We start from the raw sequence: 20,451 nt of genomic DNA, 5'->3' as shown, positions 1-20,451 counted from the left end.
TTGTGGACAAGATATTTACAATATGCCCCTAGTTAAGTAGAAGAAGATGTGGTTGTTTAAAATGCACGTCTGCATTTTGAACATTCAGTGCTAGTAAAACAAGTAGCAATTTCCAAGTATTTAACTTTAGGGGATCAGTGGTGTTGGTAAGGCGATCGAAACGTTACACTCTAAGAAAGTGTAAGGTGTCTCGTTCAGAATATTTTCAAGTATTTAACTTTAGGGGATCTTCCGTGTTTTACTTGGCCTCCAATAGTTTAATGGTGACTACTTAAAGTAAGAAACAAAATTTTCACAGAGTCAAAACCAAATTGTGATCGGTAAGATTTGAAAGAACCCGAGTTAAGAATGAATTAAAAGAGGAATCGTCCGCGCTTACATGGTAATCATTCACTCTCCTCCAGTTAACATATCTGATTAATCTTGAGAGGGTTGCTACAGTCTCCACATTGCTCACGTGCCGCGTGAAGTTCTAGCCCATAACCCGACCAAAACACCCGAGCTCTCTTACTAACTCGACAAGCTGGTTAATGAAGTCACTCAATTTTCAAAGGTAACAATTTACAGAGAAAAATTGCTAAAAATGAAATCAGCTTGGGTCTAGTATGGGACAGTCGGCTATGGGTCGCTCAATTGTATTGTAAAAAAATGGATCAATTTGGGTATGACTATTTTCGATCTGACTCGACCTGTTCATTTGACGAGTTTATATAGAGGTTAGTCCTCAGCCAATTCAAGTTGATGAGTTGATATATGAAAGGAAAATAACACAAATAGTCTTTTAACTTTAGTCCAAAATATCATTAGTAGACTCTTAGTTTATTCAATGTAACTCTTGAACTGTTAGTAAATGTTCAATTTAGTAACTAGACTATATGAGAATATTCAATGTCATTTTTCTGCTAATTCAAGTTAACGGAATCTGCTGACGTGGATTCCAATTTGTTAAGTTTGAACAATGCTAAAAAAAAATGTTACACATGGATTACCCTAGTAAAATATTCATCTCAAATCGGAATATAATAATCTCCGTAATCAAATAAAGCCGGAGATGGCAACGCCCTACTTTTTTTTTTTCCTTTTTTAAAGTAAATAATAAAAAGATGAACATGTTGCCTCACTATTTTTAATAATCCAACTGCGAATACAATAATTCACGTCATCGAATTACGTCTGATTCGTCGTTTGAGCAAACAAAATGACTACATTAAAACACTTATCAATAGTTAGGACCATATCAAACAAATAAAACACATTGAGTCAAAGTTCATGAATCATTTATATCATTTTTCCATATAAATTGATGTTTTGTACTCTTCTTGGCTTCTAGATATTAAGCCTTGATTGTTATGGGCACGTGTTTTCCCGCAACTATGCCATTTTCCACGAAGCTGTTGTTGTCTCTATATGAAACTAGTCAAGCCGTGTGATGAGAAGATAAGCACTCCTTTCCGAATTTTCAAAGCTTACTCGCATTACGTGGATAAATATCATTTGTATCTCGCGTGATATGGAAGTCTTGGAATTAATGAATCTTACTTTTTTTTTTTTTTTTTTTTTTTTTTTTTTTCCCTTCTTTTCCCCCCCCTTTTTTTTTAATTTTTTTTTTTTTTTTTTTTTTTTTTTTTTTTTTTTTTTTTTTTTTTTTTTTTTTTTTTTTCCTTCTTTTTTTTTTTTTTTCCCCCTTTTTCCTTTAATACACTATTGCTTCTAAATATTTTTTAACACTCGAGATTAACGCAATTGGATTTTTATTTAACGAGAAATACTTGAGACTCTTCGAACAAAAAAGTTAATGATAGAAGGATTTGTTTTTTAATATTTTCATAACTTTTTAAATGGGTGGGAAAATCAATAAAGCGAGTTTTCGCTTATTAAAGTGAAAATGACCAGGTCTACGGGTGAAGCTACTTTGATTTTAAACATTCAATAGATTCGACCTAAACAAAAGATTACTCCAGTCAAGGAGGTTTGAGCTTAATCAAGTTATTGATTAGAAACACATTCACAATGTTATGCTTTGGTTTCGGTCTAAGATCGCTTTAGAATTCGAGTTCCGGCTAAATATGAGCTTAGATCGAAATTCACATTTTGTTAATTTAGTATTGACAAATTCGAACAGTTGACTCAAATCGTGCCTGAGTAGTAGACTATCTTGACTCAACTCGACAAAACTCGATCATACCTTCTTGTTACAAGTGAAAAATGAGGAAGATGTTACCATAATTATCCCACACTTGTAACGGATTGTTTTATCTGAGCGGTAACAACTCTATCTACTCGAAATTGAAATGTCCGGGATCGATGAGCTAATCACTATAGCCCTATCGACATGCCAATGAAAGTGACAGATTGCAATGTGCGGAGTGAGTATTATTCATAGGGATGAGCGATTTTAGAATTGATCCAGATTTCACTTGAAATCTGTTATTAAATTTTTGGAGCTTAAAACTTATTCCGTACACTTTGGAACAGGACCGGTTCTCACGGGTCCGGTTTCCAGTTTCCCGCTGTGGCGCGTGAGCTGAATTGTTTACCCAAGAAAGGACAAAACCTTGTGGTTGCTGCCAGCGATGGTACAGAAGGGGGATGGCTACGTGTATCGGATATCTTATCCAGATCCTGGTTTCTCACTGGGTCGTCGTGAGGCGGCCACACGCCCCACCCCACTTCATCCACCGGTCCTCGCCACGTGGATCTGATCCGACGGCCTCCCACGATCCCCCACCCATCTGGAACTCTTCGGCCTCCCCGTGCTTCTTTCCATCTGGCCTATAAAAATTGTCAAAGGCAAAGTCGCGTTGTGCAACTGCAGTCGCGCCTTCTCGATTCCGATCTCCAATTCTTTCTCGATCTGGTTCGGTGTATCCCTTCCCTCTCTCTAGAGACCGGAGATGATGTCGTTGAGCCTTGTTTCCGCTTTCTCTCGATCGCCACGCGATAAGCATTGGCCCGTGTCCATGGCGAGCTCGTTTGCACCTTCTTTGAGATCCCCGCTGTCTAGTTCGAGACCGAAGAACGTCCGTGCGGCAAGGGTGCGGGCCTCTGCCGAAGCCGATGGCCCGGCGCTCACGGGCGTCGTCTTCCAGCCTTTCCAAGAGGTCAAGAGAGACGATCTTGCGGTCCCAATCTCGCCTCAGCTCTCCCTCGCTCGTCAATACTATTCCGAGGACTGCGAAGCCGCGATCAACGAGCAGATCAAGTAAGAAGGGCATATTAATGGATTTCCTCTTCCTTCCTTTGCTTGTGACAAACTCTGAGCTAAGAAACATATTCATACATGCATGTTTGGAAGAATGGTTTGTGTAACCCGATATCAGAGCGTATATATCACTTAGTTTTTAGGGAAAATTGTTCAAAAAATCATAAATCTATATCACTTTTATCAATTCAGTCCTAAACTTATCAAATTTATCAATTGAGTCTTAAATCTTTTCACTTCTTGTCAATTGAGTCCATTCGATCAATTTTGATTGCCTGAAGCTGGCGTGGACGCCAGCTGAATACCACTCACATGGCAAATTTTAATATTTTTTAAATATTCTTTTCGAACTTTTTAATATTTTTTTTTATTTTTTTTTTCTGGCCTTCTTCCCTCTGGCTTGTCCGGCGACCGGTCAGAGTTGAGGGCCGGCGAGGTCGACCTCGCCGGCCAGTAGCTGGGTGAGGTCGAACCTCGCCCAACAAAGACGAGGCCGACCTCGCCGTCACAACCCATGCGACGGCAAGGTCGGCCTCGCCTTGGCTGGGCGAGGCTCGACCTTGCTCAGATCTGGCGAGGCCGACCTCGCCGTCGCCTAGGTCGAGACGGCGAGGTCGGGCGAGGTTTGACCTTGCCTAACCAAGGGCCGGCGGGGGCACGCTTCACCAGAGGTCGGTGAGGTCGACCTCGCCGGCGCTTGCCTCTGGCCGATTCGACCTCATCGGCCGTCGGACCGGCCAGATGGAAGAAGGCCAGAAAAAAAAAAAGAAAAGGAAAAAAAATTCAGAAAAATTTGCCACGTTAGCATTGACTGGCGTCCATGTTAACTCCGGACAGCCAAAATTGGCCGGAAAGACTCAATTGACAAGAAGTGAAAAGCTTTAGGACTCAATTGGCAAACTTAAAAGGTTTAGGACTGAATTGATAAAAATGTAATAGGTTTAGGACTTTTTGGACAATTTTTTCCTTAGTTTTAACGTTGGTGCTCCTTATTTTTGTTCCGTCTTTCACTCCGTGTGCTATTATGCCACTGATTGTCTGTGTGATGTAGTTGTGGATGTCAATATATATCCTATAGATCCATTTGGAGGCTCATCTTTTCGGATAGCTTAAGCTTTTCAAAAGAATGGATTAAGCATAACACGACCATTTTCGTCGTTTGAATCATTATGTTTTTGTTCTTGGTCTTGTGACTAGTGTGGAATACGCTGTGTCATACGTTTACCACGCCATGTACGCATATTTTGACCGGGACAACATTGCTCTCAAGGGCCTTGCCAAGTAAGCCAATCGAAAAGATTCATTTCAATGCCGTTCTGATTGTTTTGATACTAAATCTCGTTTCAATGTCTTTGGATTATCGAAGATTTTATAAGGAGTCGAGTGAAGAGGAAAGAGAGCACGCTGAGAAGTTGATGGAGTATCAGGTTAGATAGAAAGAAAATGGAATTGGCTTCATTTTGGTCTTGATTCATGTAGCTGTAGGCGCGATAATTGCCGATGATTCTATATGCTTTTGTTTCTGTTAATACATAGAACAAACGTGGGGGGAAAGTAAAACTGCACTCCATCTTGATGCCGCCTTCGGAGTTCGATCATGCCGAGAAAGGGGATGCCCTTTACTGTAAGCTTTTTGCTAATTTCTCCGACTTCCTTTGTTGCTTTGAAGTTGTCAATCAAGTGCAGTTTCTTTCTTGCGAAATCGATGTCATTGAATCGGTTCTTTCACATCTTCTTCTGACGTGATTCACTGATTCAGCAATGGAACTAGCGTTATCTCTGGAGAAGTTAACAAATCAGAAGCTCCTGAGCCTGCACGGGGTAATAATAATACTCTTAAAAACTTCCTGTGCCTACTCTATCTATTCTTGTATTTTCTTTTCCAAGTGAATGAAAAGTGTTATTGGATGATTTTCTCCTGTATATTTACAGGTCGCGGAACAAAACAATGACCCGCAGCTCGCCGATTTCATAGAAAGCGAGTTCTTGTATGAGCAGGTTAACTAGAGATCTTGCTTGCTTTCTCGAACATACCTTTTGATTATCAGGAGGACGATTGCATCTGCTCGCTGATTTCAAACTCTCCTGCACTCTCAAAGATTTGATTGTTGTTATTTCAAAGAATCTACTAGTCCTAATCTGTTCTGGCATGTCCATTAGGTTGAAGCAATCAAGAAGATGGCGGATTTTGTCACGCAGCTGAGAATGGTTGGAAAAGGCCATGGTACGAATCCGAAACCGAAAGACAATCTAATTTCTTTCGTATTCCATATTGGAATAAAAATGCCATCACCCGTCTGCTTCAAGTTCAAGCCTTTAACAAATCAGACAATAGGCTTCACAATAGGACCTTACATGCATTCCTGTCTCGCCGTCTTAATATTGAGTTCTAACTCGGGCCATTTTGATGACTCCCAGGTGTTTGGCATTTCGATCAGATGCTACTCCATGAAGGCGAGGCGGCGTAATCTCACAACCAGGGGGCTCAATTAGAATCTTTTCCTGTTCTAAGATTGAACAAATCATCATCAGGAGAAAGCTTTCAAGAGCTTGTGTTTGTAGATAGTTCAGATACTCTTTCAAGAGCTTGTGTTTGTTGATCGTTCAGCTGCTCACCAAACAAGCTGCCGTTTCCTCGTTCTATTTCGTTTAGTGAATTGAAAGTCTGTGGGTAGAACTTAAAGTCATTGGAGGCTGCTTACCAACATGTCATCTTCCCTTTCCATACCCTCAATAAAATGAATCGAGGCTGGTCTGCTGGACTGTGCTGCGACTTACCCTCTTTTCTGCATCTCTGCGTTTTACTTTTCTTGCACAGAACTTCTCTACTTTTTGACTTATACAAAGGAATGTCGAAAGCTATAGCGGAAGTTCCTTGTTTTACTGATTTGAATACGGCTCAAAAAAGATAAAATTGTGCATAGATTCAACGGAGATCATCAGTGCACCATAATTACAATCCCTGTAAGCCTTTTCCACTTCTACACGAGAATAACTCCTTAATCTTCAGGATACGTCAAACACGAACAGAAATCAAGCATGGAAAGAAACACACAGTAACAGATACTATGACCTCAAATTGCCCATAAAATTTGACAGGAAAATCTAACTCGGAAGAGAAAAATTAGTCAGAATTGCACTGGAACAAAAAACAAAATGCCCACTTCCCAAAATCGTCTTGTAGCTAAATAACGAACAGCTAGTCTCTGCTAATCCAACACATGCATCAAAAGTAAACTCACGCGGTCGCGGATGCTTGAGCTGCAAGCCTTTTCCGTGCCTCCTCAATGATGGACAGCTTGATACCTTTTCCCTTAGGAAGGGAGACCCAAGGCTTTGTTCCCTTTCCAATGATGAACACATTGCCCAGGCGAGTAGCAAACTCGTGGCCCTGCGCATCTTGGATGTGAATGGTCTCAAAAGTTCCCTTATGCTTTTCACGGTTCTTGATAACTCCAACACGTCCCCTGTTCCTTCCTCCAGTAACCATGACGACATTCCCGACATCGAATTTGATGAACTCAGTGATCTTGTTGGACTCAAGGTCAAGTTTGATGGTATCGTTAGCCTTGATCAGAGGGTCTGGGTAGCGGATAGTACGGCCATCATAGGTGTTGAGGTATGGGATGCCTTTCTGCCCAAACTGGACTGAACGAACTTTGCAAAGCTTGAACTGCAATGAACATATTCCGTAAAATAAGAACAGTGAATGGAAACTACATAAGAAAATTTAACACGATCTCCAGGCATTAAGTAGATTTAATGCAACCAACATAGCCCACAGAAAGAGATGGGAAACCAACCTTTGCCTCATCGTCCCTAATGCTGTGGAGTCGGAATCGGCCCTTAGTGTCATAGAGGAGACGGAAATTCTCATTTGTCTTGGGAATTGAGACCACATCTGATAAGTGAGATATTGGACAACGTTAACATATATATAGTAAATAACCGAATGACACAAATTGCAATTCACAACAGTCATCTGCAACCAAGAATATCCTCCTAAAAAACATGGGACTGGCAACTTATGACAAATGAATTATCCTATTAAGTAATACAATATTGGCAAATATCTTGGGTGCTGATGTTCTCACATAGCTGCCAGAAAGAAACAATTCACTCTACAGTTTACTGTAAACGATAAAACATATATCAGCAATCGAAACAACAATCTTGCAGACCAAAAGACAAACATAGTACACAAAATGCTCCCCGGATATCATCCAATGCTTCCAGTGGAATGGTTGAAACCAGAAAAGAGCACGGAGGTCTCAGAAAGGAAAAGCGAGGCATCGACATACCCATGAAACCAGCAGGGTAAGTCTTATCTGTCCTGACTTTGTTGTCAACGAGAACATGGCGCTGCATCAGGATGGCTATGACCTCACGGTACGTAAGAGCATATTTCAGCCTGTTACGCAGAATGAGGATCAAAGGCAAACATTCCCTGGATTTGTGGGGTCCAGAGGATGGCTTAGGCGCCTGCACATCCAGAGATGACATTAGAATGCAGAAAGGAAAGACTCCGAAAAGGTAAAGCAACGATTCATCTGAAAGAGAAAAGGGGATTTGATGGGGTCACTTACAAATGCACCACCTAGCTTGTCAAGCATCCAATGCTTGGGAGCATTGAGCCTCTTTAAATGCTTCTTCAATCCACGCGCCTGTATGTGCAAAGAACATTAGAATTGATGATAAAAACACGGGAAAAAAAACAAACTTCCTTGAATTAATAGCGGGAAAAGATAAAAAATATAATGTGCCCGACTTCGCATCTGAACAAATTCCCCTATCCCAAAATATTTCACAAACTTTCTGGGCCTTCAGGGCTCAGATCATTTCAACCAAAACTCACATTCAACTAATCTTTGGTTTACCTGTCAGCACAAACACATCCATAGGAAACCAACTTAACAAAGCCCAACCAAAGAAAAACAGAGCGCCCATCAATCACTCCAGAATGAGACGGGTGTCACTGATTCTCGTTCATACGGAAACGTCAGGCATCTACAGAGCCCCCATCCTGTCTAAACACTCCACCGGCCACGAACAGAGCCGCGAGCTCGAGAGCTCATCACCACCACCGTCACGCAAAATCTTCCAGCAATCGCAACTACTTGCAAAACCACCTCCCCCCAAAAAGGCATCCAACCTTTCGCATTAAAGGGTGTCAACACGCCATGCAAGAACTCCAATCTACTAAGCACTACCGCAGCCAAAACCATTCAAGGAGGTCGCAGAGACAGGGGCCAGACATCGCGGGGAGGTGGGGGGGGAACGAAAACATTAAGCCGATGGGTACCCAGAAACGAGAAAGAAGATCCGAAGAGAAGGGTTGCTGACCATTTTGGTTGCTCTTCGGCTCAGACGGAAACGGTGGCGGAGCGTTCCCCACCAGTCCTCCCTGAAGTAGTCCTCGCGTCGGCCGCTTTGAGCGAGAGGGACGGTGGATGGAAAGGAGGAATGAGAGGCTTCTGTAGAAACCCTAAGATCCATTTTTATTCTATCTCCTCGTGCAGCTTGGGCTTTACGGGCCTCAACAGGCCCACGTGGAAGGCCCAACTGGATCGGCCCAAAGAATCGCCATCATGGGCTTTGAACCGAGGATGGATCCGTGGAAACGTGTCTCCTCTCTCCTTTGCCCCAAACAAGGGGGCCGTCGAAACATCTCATAGAGGGGGTGTGCAACCGCCCGGACTGGACTGGACCGGACCCGCTGATTCTGGGCGGTTCCCAAGGGCACCGGTCCGATCACCTCTAATCTCATGCACACCAAGTAATTATCTGAATGCACCGTCAGCTGCCATGTAGGATCAATTGAACGGAAAAGATAGCCACATTTTTGTCCCTCAAATAAAAGTATGTGCTTTTTTTTTATTTTGGAGACATTCGAAAATCGAGATCATTGTTGTCCTCGATTATGAGTACATGATTTCTTTTTATATCTAGTCGACGTAAATGTAACGTCGGCGAATTCGTGAATAGTCCTTGCCAATGCTAGGCTTATTGAAACGGGTTATAAGAAAGAGAATCCTCAAGCTGATGCAATTGCAACTGCACCAGGGCCACCACTTTCCATCTCTTTACTTCTACAAGGGAGAGATGCATTCAGTTGACTTCATTCATTGAGGTTGGGATGATGACACTTAAACGTTTATGGCCGCACTCTGCAAATTAATGCATTGGCGATACATCTTCAGATTTAGCCTGCCGAGTCAACTTTTTAGCTGTTTTGAGATGGTTTTGTATCCGGCCAGTGAAGTTTTAAGCATCAGAACCGAACCTAATCGAGATTGATCTTGCGTTTGTACGCGTCGATTTGGTCCTTTCCATGGGTTTAATTCGATTTGGATGCGACCCTGCGTGTAGTGTCTGGTCACATTTCATTCACCTGCTGCAAATGGAACATGAACCTCGGTCATGTGCTCGGTGACATCGGATTCATCGGTCGAGAATTTAATGAACATGAAGATTGTAATCTCACTTACGAGCTAGTCAGAAAAGGCGATCGTTTTAGAGTGACGTGAACGGATGTATGTCCTGGCGGATTAGCGCGTATAAATTGGCCGTCATGCAAGTCGCATTTGCGCTTGGCAATTAACAAGGCAAGCACAAAAATGGCTTCTGGTGGCAGATTATTCCCCTTCGCCCTTGTGACTCTGTTCCTCTTCCTCATCTCCCCATCTCCTTCGTTGTCTTCTGATGATGATAAGGTGAACTTGTCCGTCTACTACGAAAGCCTATGCCCCGGCAGCGCAGATTTCATAGCCGACTACCTCGTGAAAACCTTCGAGACCGATCTCATAAACATCATCAACCTCAGAATGGTCCCTTGGGGCAATGCTCGAATCGACAATCGCACCGGAGCGTTCATATGCCAGGTGTAGTTTCAAAATCAAAACTCAAATTTCCTTCTTCTTCGTGTCAATAAGTTCTCTCGCCCGATGATTTGGCTACTACCCGTTATGAGTCCTCTGAATTCTGTTTCAGCATGGTGAAGATGAATGCTACCTCAACACCATTCAAGCTTGTGCCATCGATGTCTGGTCTGATCAGGTAAGAGTGGCTTCGGGTTGCTTTGGCCCTTATCTATATTTTCAATCTAAATACACGATGTGCCAAAAGATTTCATGCTTTTGGTTCGAATTGACTAAATTATTTCTCTTAATGTACTGTACTCGGTTCAGAAACGGCATTTCAATTTCATTCGCTGCGTGGAGCGTAATATCTCCAAGGGCGGGCTGCAATCGGGGAAGGTCTCTGCTGTGTATCAGGAAAAGTCCTCAAACGTTGCAGCCTTAAAAGTCTGGGAGTCTTGTGCTGAAGAGCAGAAATTGGAGGAAGCAGACATTTACAAGTGCTACACCAGCGGACGTGGAAGAGAGGTAAAACCACAATTTCGTAATCGTAAGCCGATGCTTGCTCGCAGCATATTCCACCACTGTTTCGCGATCCATACATGAAGAAACGTGTCGTAGCTCGACGAACCATGCTTGTTTTAATGGATTTGCCGCCCTCTCACCAATCCTCTGTTTTAACCTGCTCTGAGTCTAGGAATTGGAAGAGAATAGTGTGGTCAGTTTCAGAACCCACACTCTCCTGCTTAGATTTGCTTGGCACTTTGAAATTTGTTTCTCATTTTGCACGACGACGTTTTGAATGTCTCTCCTGCGTCGAATTAAGCTGTGACTACAACTATTTCTCCTAGAATCATCACCTCAGTAATTATTGTGATGCGCCTGTGTCCTGTGATCTAAACTAATAAACTGGCAAAAGTACACTACAAGTGCCATAACTTGTGTATGGCGATCACTTTGGTGCCATAACTTTTTTCGGATCACTTTGGTGCCAAGTCGGAGCAAAGAGATCACTTTAGTGCCAATTTAGCCGAAATCAGACGTGGCATTTTTTATTAATTTTTTACGCCGACGTGGCTCATGAGGCGAAGTCAGGTATACGATCAACATTTTTAATTTTAAATAATTTTTTTAGCGTAAACAATCAGCATTTTTAATTTTAAATAGTTTTTCCTTTTTTTTTCTTTCATTTTTCTTTTCTTTTCTTTTTTTTTTCTCTCCTCGCCGGCCGGTTGCCAGTGGCCGGCCGGCCACCGGCGAAGCCGGAAGGGCTAGGGCGAGGGCGGCCTTGCCCATGGCCGGCGAGGGGCGGCCGACCTCGCCGCGAAGCGAGCAGTGCCGGCCTCCTCGCTGCCCAGACGAGGCTGCCCTCACCCGACGCCGCGAGGGCCGCCGCGTCGGATCTAGCGAGGGCGACCCTCGCGGCGTCGAAGGCGAAGCTCGCCTGGGTCAAGGGGTCGCCCTCGCCGGATTCCGGGGCGAGGGCGACCTCGCCCGCCTAGGCGAGGGCTTCCCCTCGCCGACGCCGACGAGGGTCGCCCTCGCCGGATCTGCGAGGGCGACCCTCACCGGCGCGCCGAGCGAGGGCGCCCTCGCCTAGGCCGGCGAGGGGCGGCCTCGCCCCGGGGCTGGCGAGGGCCGGCCTCGCCCGGGCTCGCAAGGGCCGGCCTCGCCCTCGTCGCCGGCGAGGGTCGCCGCCCCTCGCAGCCATGGGCAAGGCCGCCCTTCGCCCAGCCCTTTCCGGCTTCGCTGGTGGCGGCGGCCACCGGCAACCACCCGGCGAGGGGAGAAAAGAAAAAAAAAGAAAAGAAAAGAAAAAGGAAAGAAGAAAAAAAAAGGAAAAAAAAATATTTAAAATTAAAAATGCTGACTGTACACGCTAAAAAAAATTATTTAAAATTAAAAATGCCGATCGTACACTGCCTGACTCTATAATTCTCCATGTGAGCCACATCGGAGTAAAAAATTAATAAAAATGCCACGTCGGATTTCCGGCCAAATTGGCACTAAAGTGATTTCTTTTGCTCCAACTTGACACCAAAGTGATCCGAAAAAAAGTTATGGCACCGAAGTGATCGCCGTACATAAGTTATGGCACTTGTGGTGTACTTTTGCCCTAATAAACTTGTCTGTTGCAGCTTGAACTACGATACAAAACCGAGACCGATCAGCTTATCCCACCTCACGAGTACACCCCGTGGGTTGCTGTGAACAACCAACCGCTCTACGATGTTCGTATCCTAATACCCTCTCTCTCTCTCTCTCTCTCTCTCTCTCTCTCTCTCTCGCTTGGATCTGATACGTTGTGGTTGCAGGACTTCTTGAATTTCATTCACCATGTGTGCAAGGCTTACAAGGGCGGCCCGGCAAAACCCCTCGCTTGCAACTCAGCTCGTCGAGGAGCGAATTCCGCTGTCCGTGGTGCCGACGAAGCAAGATAACGCCAGATCCTTTAAGCACAGTATATGATATACTGTCTGTTGATTTAGTCCTTCCCTGTTTGTGGTCCACGTAGACCAAATCAACTAGGAGTGGAAGAATAAAACCATGTGTGGTTAACTAATAGTTTGTGGTATGTTTCTAAGTAAAATGCATATGCATGTTCAGCTAAACAAATCTATTGGCTACTGGTTAATCGAGTTTAGGTCGCCAAATATTTTTGTTAGAGCATGGTCATGTCATCTGGTTTGCGTATAGTCTGGCTATCGATTTTTATGTTGCTTGGAATTACTTTCGAGATTGAGATTGCTCGATTTTGAAGTATGACTAGGCGAAACCACGTCTCGGATCTATTTTTTCGAATACATGGATTTGGAAGATGTAATTAGCCTCATCTAAAGGATAAAGCATACCATTTAGCATCAACGGGATAACACACTCCTAGATTTTATGTCGCCATTTTTTCGTAAAAGTACGTGGAAAAACTTTGGCGTTCTTATAATCATAATTGAAAATGATGTTTTCATGACTTTACATCGATGGTGCTACGACTGAAAGAGCTTGCATATTAGAATAGTAGCATTTGGATTACAAAGTTATGTAAAGATAATCATATCTAATAATTGAAATTTTGTTACTCTTCCGTACTATCAAAAGAACTTTGGACCATGATATCCTGAAGTGCTTCGAAAAATAAAGTGATAATTAACATGTTACATCCTGAATACGCTAATGAAAAGATATGAAACAATTTAAACATTAAAGTAGGTTTGCTCGCGTATAATATGCCATGTGTTCTATACGTATATTACTTGTTTGTTTTAAAAGAACAAGCATTTTTGTATGTTCGATTAACACGCCAAAGTCGGAAGGTTTACTTAAACCACGTATATACATGTATTTTAAGTAAAAGTACTGGCGTTTTGCTGACAAATGTTGCAAAGTAGGTTGTAGGTTCCAAATTTCATAAATCAATGAGTGTGAGATGAAAATGAACTAAAAAATATCTTTCGTCATTTGGTAAGGAAAATCTAATTTGATTTTTCCAAATAGATATACATTATTCGGGCGCTCATGACTAGTGCATGGGCAGCTAGGGAACCGGGTACAGGTATCGGGGTCCCGGGCCAGGATCCCTGGCTCTTGAGCTACCGATCTCGGGTCCATCTAGGCCGAGCTCCAGACCCCAGCGCCTGAGCATGGGTTCGTCAAGGCCGGGCCAAGGCCCTGGCGCCCGAGCATGAGCCCTTCGAGGTCAGGCCTGGGACCCCGACGCTAGAGCACAAGTCCATTGAGGCTGGGGCTGCGATCGTGGGCACTAGGGTCACCAGGATTCTGGTGCCCGTGCTTGGGTCCATCGAGGCCGGGCCTAAGACCTCGGTGCCAATGCTCAGGTCTTGCACGCCTAAGCTCGGAACCCCAACACTTGTGCTTGGGTCTATCGAGGCCAAGCACGAGATCCCGATGCAGATGCCCATGTCTCTAATGCTCACGCTCAGGTCTATTAAGGCTAGCTTAGAACCCGAGTGCCTGAGACCAAGTCCCTGAGCCCGAGCTGTGGTCCATAGAGGCGGGGCATAGGTCCCGGGTGCCCGAGTCTGGTCATGGGTACTAGGGTCTCGAGCCCGAGCTCGGGTGTCAAGGACTCGGGCTTAGCATCGATAGACCTAGGGCCGACATTGATGGACCTAGGTGCGGCACCGTGACTTGGGCCCGAGTGTCGGGAACTTTAGCATATTGGGGACCCTAGCCTGACCTCGATATACCCAGGCTTGAGAGCTAGGAACTCAAGCAAGGGCATCGGGGACTCGGGCCCAACCTTGATGAACCTGGGCGCGAGAACCAAAGTCCTCGGTACGAGCACCGAGGTCCTGGGCTCGACGTTGATAGACTCAGGTTCAAGTGCTTACGAGCCGGTTGTGGGTGCTGGGGACTTGGGCTTGGCCTCAATTGACTAGGGATGTGAGCGTCGAAAACCCGAGCACGAGTCTGGGGACTTAGGAACCTGAGCCTAGGCTCAAGTCTCATGGATCCGATCTCGAGCACCGGGATCTTTGGCCTAACCTCAATGGACATATTTTCTGAGCACCGAGGACCTGGGCATGGGCGCTAGGGACTTGAGCACGAGAACAGGGTCTCGGGCTCGACTTCAATAGACTTGAGCCCAACCACGATGGACTTGGGCTCAGGCGCTTAGGACCTTATCCTGGGCACCAACGTCCCAAGCCTGACCTCGATGGACCCGAGCCCAAGCGTCGAGGACTAGCGCACAAATACGGGTGTCTTGAGCTCGGCCTCGATGGATCCAGGCCCTGGTGCAGGGAACCCAAGTACGGGTATATATGGGGGTCCTGGGCTTGGGCTTGATGGACCCGGGCCCATGCGTCGAGTTCCCGGGCATGGGCACTAGGGTCTTGGACCTTGCCTTGATGTACCCGGTCTTGCCCTTAGTGGACCCCAGTAAACCAACCCCAACTCGGGCCTGCTACTAAGGTCCGAGAAAGAGTTTCCATATCCAAGCACAAAGTTTGTGGTCTAAATGCCAATATCTAGTCATATTTTTAAATGATTTACAATTTTTTTTAAAAAATGATTTTCATGAATTTAAATATAGGCTTTATGTTGGCTCATTTTTCCAAGTGATCCAAGCACTGAAAAATAAGGAAAATATTTGCTTGAAAAATATTTTTCGCGAAACAAATGGAGTGTTGTATTCATCTCACTCAGCAACGCATCAATCCTCTTCTCTTCCACCACCAATTTCACACCAAGAACCTTTGCTTGTCCTTGAAGCCTCCTCTTCGCCTCCTCAAATTCGATCAAACCCTCTTTATCGTCCCATTTCATCGAAGTTATCCGTATAGCTACACATCTCCTCCCCATGGCCATGGACTTGATCAATGCCGACCATGGGATCGCTTCTCCCATGTCGAAGTCTATGACATGCACGGCCTCCACCTATTCGGGCACGCAATCGAGAATTGTTGAATTTGCTGCGAAATAGGCGAACCTCCCATGGGGTGATATTTCATATATTGCACTTGATGCTGGCTTCGGGTTCTTGAAGGTCTCTTCTTTTATGCAATGAAGGTCTTGTTTTATATCGAACATGTGGAAGGTGAGGCAATCCATCGAGTCGCCGAGCGAGTTCGCTCTCTCGATGCATCCTGAGATCACATCGAGGTGCTCGTTTTGCTCGTTTTCCATGGCCACTCCATATTCCTTAAGGAGATGGGGGAGGCCGAGTTTATTACCGACATCATTGGTGATCTCCAAGTTTAGGGATGGATTAGGAAAATGTTGGTGTTTGTTTGTAAAACAAACAAAAAAGGCTATTTCCTTGTCCCACATAAGAAAGAAAGGAAAGTTTTGGTCTATTTATAAGTTAAGGTATTATCCTTTATTATAAATGAAGAAAATGGGTGAATGTGCTAAACCCCACTATACCTGCGTGCGGGTGTGCGATTTTAACACGCACTTTAGCACGCAAGTGCGCCGCGGACCAAAATAAGCCTTAATCAACAATCTATTTTTATTTTATTTTATTTTTATTTATTAAATTTTGAATTTTTTATTATAAAATAATTGTTTTGTTCTATTAAAGCAGTGTGACTATTTGCAATAGAGTGGCGATTAATTTTAATAATTTAATTTCGAATTTTTATTTTCTGCTTCTCTTACAACCTTTGGAACGTTTTGTATGTTCGGACAAAACTGTCCATTTTAGAATACGAAAAGTTATGTACAAAATTGACAGTTTTCGTGCTTGAAAAGTTGTGTCCGAATTGCAACTTTTCGGACATGAACGGTTGTGTTCGAATGGCGATTTTTGCACGTGAATGGTTATGTCCGAATTTTGCAACTTTTTGGGCATGAATGGGTGTGTCTGTATTGGCAGTTAGACACTAAGATGTGTGTTCTATTTGCTTATATATATTGGACAATTCTGTTCAATTAAAAGATGAACAGAAATTCCTTCATTTTCGTCTTCCTTAAGAGAAAAATAAGACAACCATTTTCTCAATTGTTTCGTAGAGAATTTTAGGAGATTTATTAGAATTGCTATCCAGTATTTTCACAGTGACTTTGTTGTATCTTGAAGGGAATTTGCCAGTAACCTATAGCAACTTTGTGGGGCAAATTGATCATAAAAGAGAGTGACTACACGCCTCAAAGTCCGACTACATTCCGATTTCATTTCCTACAAACACATTTCTTACAAACAGAAAATTCATGTCCTCCAATGTAGAATTCCGAATTGGGACAAGACCCCATAACATGACCAACAGGATCGTTCGTGACCTCACACAATGGCCATGAAGGTACTCTATAGAGTTCTGACAGCACCATCTTGTTGAGGATGTTGTGCATTATTTTCCGAAGGTTTTGGGGGAGTTTGATCGATGAGACGTCAAGGGTATTTATGTCTGTGGTTTATGCTATACAATACATAAATGAGGATTATGTATTGAAGAGTTTTATTCAAGCAAGTGTCCTTGCTGGGGTCTTCTCCCTTTCTTGGCAGATTCTTGGAGGTTGTTACGTTGCGTGAGCGTTCACTACTATAACACAATAAGATTAAATAATGGTTACTTAATCGTTAAGGGCCATTATCGTGTCTTTTCTTGATAATTACCTTTCCATTAGTCAGAAATATTCCCAAGTTGAACAAGAAAAGGACAGGAATGCGATGGGTGTCAACGTCAAATTGCAATCATCCGTGTGCATCGTATTACATTAGGGTTAAAAATGATCTTTTATTATATTCTTGAAAGAGGAGAAAGAAAGTTGAAGCGGGACCCTCTTTTGTAGTAAAACCACTACGTACATAGAAATCCTCGTCTCCGAGGAACACATATTCTAGTACGCTGAAAGCACAAGCAGACGTCGCCACAAAAGAAATATTAGTTTTGCATGGCTAATAATCTTAAGATCAGAGAGTTTCTACCCGTATATCTGGAAGTTACGTCTCCCTGTGAAGTTGGGAATGTCTGCGAGACTGCCTTGAATTGGATGAATTCTATCCAAAGCGTGAACTCGAGAAGCCTAATTGAATTTTAAAGTCGGGTTTTCAATGGAAGTTTCAAACCCAGCTCAAATAAGCATAAATGGGATTTTGATTCCTGTTGAGATCCGGTCAATTACTACTCTTCTTCCGCGTTAAATTTTGAATAGAAGTATTCTAGCACACACAATATGTGAAAATCATCTCAAGCCATGTAGCAATCACTATCATAATGTTCGTATGTTTTAGATTCAATAAAACGATGTATATAACCTGGTTTATCTTGAAGAAATTGGGGTCTTTGATTAGATGACTCCACGGATTTTAGGGTTCATGGTGATCCCTGCTTATTAGGTCGTAAAGTATGGAACTGTCTCACTTCCAAAGACTCATCTACTATCTCCACCCAATTACGGTCAGATTTGCATCACATATCTACCGAACATCCTACCAATCTCTCTCTTGATTACCATTAATTGCCTCCTTCAGCTCCAAGCCCGTGATGCCGTGACCTCGGATTGAGGCAATCGGCATGAGGAGTTTTGCGAACATAGAGAGAGAGAGAGAGAGAGAGAGAGAGAGAGAGAGAGAGAGAGAGAGAGAGAGAGAGAGAGAGAGAGAGAGAGAACGAACCTGCACAAGGAGTTGGGAATGAAGGGAAACTGGTTATCAAATTATTGATTTTCTATGAGCAGATGAACACTGACGGAGACATTATGCACATTTTAATTATGCCAAGTTTGAGTTTTCCTTCTAAATACGGTAAATATTTAACCAGGTCAAGATTTAACCAGTCTAGTGCTAAAAGTATGTAAAACTAAGGTGAGATGCCACGTCGTCTTATACGAATTAATCATAGTCTACGCATAGGATTCAATGATCATCAAATCGTCCCTTTAATTTTTCTACCATGGAATGGAATCATAGAAACAATTATTAGACTGAATTCAGATTTCCTTTCACAGATAAAACAAATCATATACACAAATATTTACTCTCACTCTTCGATGCGTTCCAAAAGAAAAAGAACGCATTTGGAACGTAAAATTCTATACAATTGCTTTGAACATAAAGAGATTCCCCCAAGCTGAAAATCTGACCAGAGGCATGTGGGAGTCTTTCCATTCCAACACCATCTCGTTCTCATTTTCTCCAATTGCCACTGAATATGACCTCTTCCCACTGATCAACCTCATGGCTTCCATCAGACTTGCTTGGCTTATTCTCCAACCATCCACACAACAAGACCCCAACGGAACATCCAAACGTTCCCTTATTTCTTCCCAAGTTTGGAACCAGTCAAGACAAGAAACAAAGGGTGAGACAAAAAGAGACTCCACAGCTAGCCTTGCCTCTACAAGCTGCTGGCTTGGGAAATCTGACTCAATTGATTCCAAAATTGCATGGTAATACTTGATATTCTCTTCGAAGAACTCGCCAAAACCCGAGCAATTTCGCGATTCGCAGCTAGTTTCTCCTTGGCCCGAAGTTATTATGCCTCCGATCGCGGGATGTGCAATCACTTCTTTGGCCAATCTCAAGAACTCGCCAACTAGCCTCTCACTTCTCCTCCTTCCCATGTGTGGAAGACCCTGCATTACATTGAAGACCATCCATTGTGATCTCATACCATTATTATTACCTCCTCTTTTGCTTAGTCTGTTCATCTCACTCACTAACGCATCAATCCTCATCTCTTCCACCACCAACTCCACACCAAGAGCCTTTGCTTGCTCTTGAAGCCTCCTCTTCGCCTCCTCAAATCCGATCAAACTGTCCTCATCATCCCATTTCATCGAAGTTATCCTTAGAGCTACACGTCTCCTCTCCATTGCCATGGATTCAATGAATGCCCACCATTGGAACGCATCTCCCATGTCAAAGTCTATGGCATGCACGGCCTCGATGTGTTTGGGGATGGATTCGAGAATCGTTGAATTTGCCGCAAAATGGGCAAATCTCCCATGGGGGGATATTTGGTATATTGCATTTGATGCAGGCTTAAAGTTCTTGAAAGCCTCTTGTTTTATGTAATTAAGGTCTTGTTTTCTGTCCAACATGTAGAAGGTAAGGCGATCCATCGCGTTACCAAGTGGGTTTGCTCTCTCGCTGATGCATCCGGAGATCACATCGAGGAGCTTGCTCTGCTCGCTTTCCATGGCCTCTCCATATGCCTTAAGGAGATGAGGGAGGCCGAGTTTATTATCGACCTCCATTCCCTCGAATGGCAGGATTAAAGTCGGTTGGACTGATGAGACATCGTTACCGATACTGGGGCTAGCGGTCCATCCCTTATCATTGCAGCTTGAGATTGGCTCGAACCCATCGATCTCCATCAGGATAGCTTCAAGAGTCTCCAATTCGCTAATCTTGGAGCTATGAATCTCACCGAGATTCGGCGAAAACTCGGAGGGCAAGTAAGAGGAGGATAGAGACTGAGAGGAGTCCTCTGTACTGGTGAAGGGTGAACAAAATTCATCTCCTCCAATGTAGAAATCCGAATTGGGACAAGACCCCATAACACCACCAACAGGATCGTTCACGACCTCAAAGAAAGGCCATGAAGGTACTCTATGGAATTCTGACGGCATCATCTTGTTGAAGATACCGTGGAATTTTCTTCTTTTTTTTTTGAAGGTTTTTGGGGGGAGTTTGATCGATGAGACGGCAAGGGTACTTATACATGCTGTTCATGCAATATAATAATAGAGATAAAGATGAGGAAGCTAGAGTTTTGTTCCGGCAAGTTTCCCGGCTAGGTTCTTCTTCCTTTTCTTGGAAGATTCTTGGAAGTTCTTACGTTGCGGAAGCGTTCATTACAATACCGCAATATGTTTAATTAACTATTATTTAATTTTTTATGGAAATTATTATGTATTATTTATTACTTAATTGTTAAGGGGGCCATAGTCGGCCACGTCTTTTCAAGGTAATTATCTTTTAACTGG

The 20,451-nt window shown here is 43.5% G+C and overlaps 4 protein-coding genes across 4 annotated transcripts; 2 read left to right on the top strand and 2 right to left on the bottom strand.

The window, feature by feature from the left end:
- Positions 1-2,808: 2,808 nt before the first annotated feature.
- LOC115692723 (ferritin-1, chloroplastic-like) lies at positions 2,809-6,064 on the top strand. The gene is made up of 8 exons (XM_030619676.2): positions 2,809-3,202; positions 4,400-4,483; positions 4,569-4,629; positions 4,739-4,826; positions 4,962-5,023; positions 5,135-5,200; positions 5,363-5,426; positions 5,621-6,064. The coding sequence occupies exons 1-8, from the start codon at positions 2,895-2,897 to the stop codon at positions 5,668-5,670; spliced, it is 783 nt and encodes a 260-aa protein (XP_030475536.1). The 5' UTR covers positions 2,809-2,894; the 3' UTR covers positions 5,671-6,064.
- A 195-nt stretch (positions 6,065-6,259) lies between these two features.
- On the bottom strand, positions 6,260-8,703 carry LOC115692712 (40S ribosomal protein S4-3). Its single transcript, XM_030619665.2, has 5 exons — positions 8,546-8,703; positions 7,789-7,866; positions 7,504-7,684; positions 7,006-7,103; positions 6,260-6,875 (listed from the first exon to the last, which is right to left on the bottom strand). The coding sequence occupies exons 1-5, from the start codon at positions 8,696-8,698 to the stop codon at positions 6,441-6,443; spliced, it is 945 nt and encodes a 314-aa protein (XP_030475525.2). The 5' UTR covers positions 8,699-8,703; the 3' UTR covers positions 6,260-6,440.
- Positions 8,704-9,802: 1,099 nt separating this feature from the next.
- Positions 9,803-12,753, top strand: LOC115692369 (gamma-interferon-responsive lysosomal thiol protein-like). The gene is made up of 5 exons (XM_056314931.1): positions 9,803-10,083; positions 10,193-10,258; positions 10,390-10,587; positions 12,198-12,290; positions 12,375-12,753. The coding sequence occupies exons 1-5, from the start codon at positions 9,820-9,822 to the stop codon at positions 12,498-12,500; spliced, it is 747 nt and encodes a 248-aa protein (XP_056170906.1). The 5' UTR covers positions 9,803-9,819; the 3' UTR covers positions 12,501-12,753.
- A 5,799-nt stretch (positions 12,754-18,552) lies between these two features.
- Positions 18,553-20,094, bottom strand: LOC115692373 (protein NODULATION SIGNALING PATHWAY 2-like). The gene has a single exon (XM_030619212.2). It carries the CDS (start codon positions 20,092-20,094, stop codon positions 18,553-18,555), a length of 1,542 nt encoding a protein of 513 aa, XP_030475072.2.
- Positions 20,095-20,451: the final 357 nt, after the last annotated feature.

The sequence above is a fragment of the Syzygium oleosum genome, unplaced genomic scaffold, assembly GCF_021117445.2.
Source record: "Syzygium oleosum isolate NSW1041296 unplaced genomic scaffold, Sole_v2.1 Sole_v2.09, whole genome shotgun sequence".
Classification (NCBI taxonomy): Eukaryota; Viridiplantae; Streptophyta; class Magnoliopsida; order Myrtales; family Myrtaceae; genus Syzygium; species Syzygium oleosum.
Note: the sequence above shows the minus strand (reverse complement) of the source record. Positions and strands in the feature narration are given on the sequence as shown.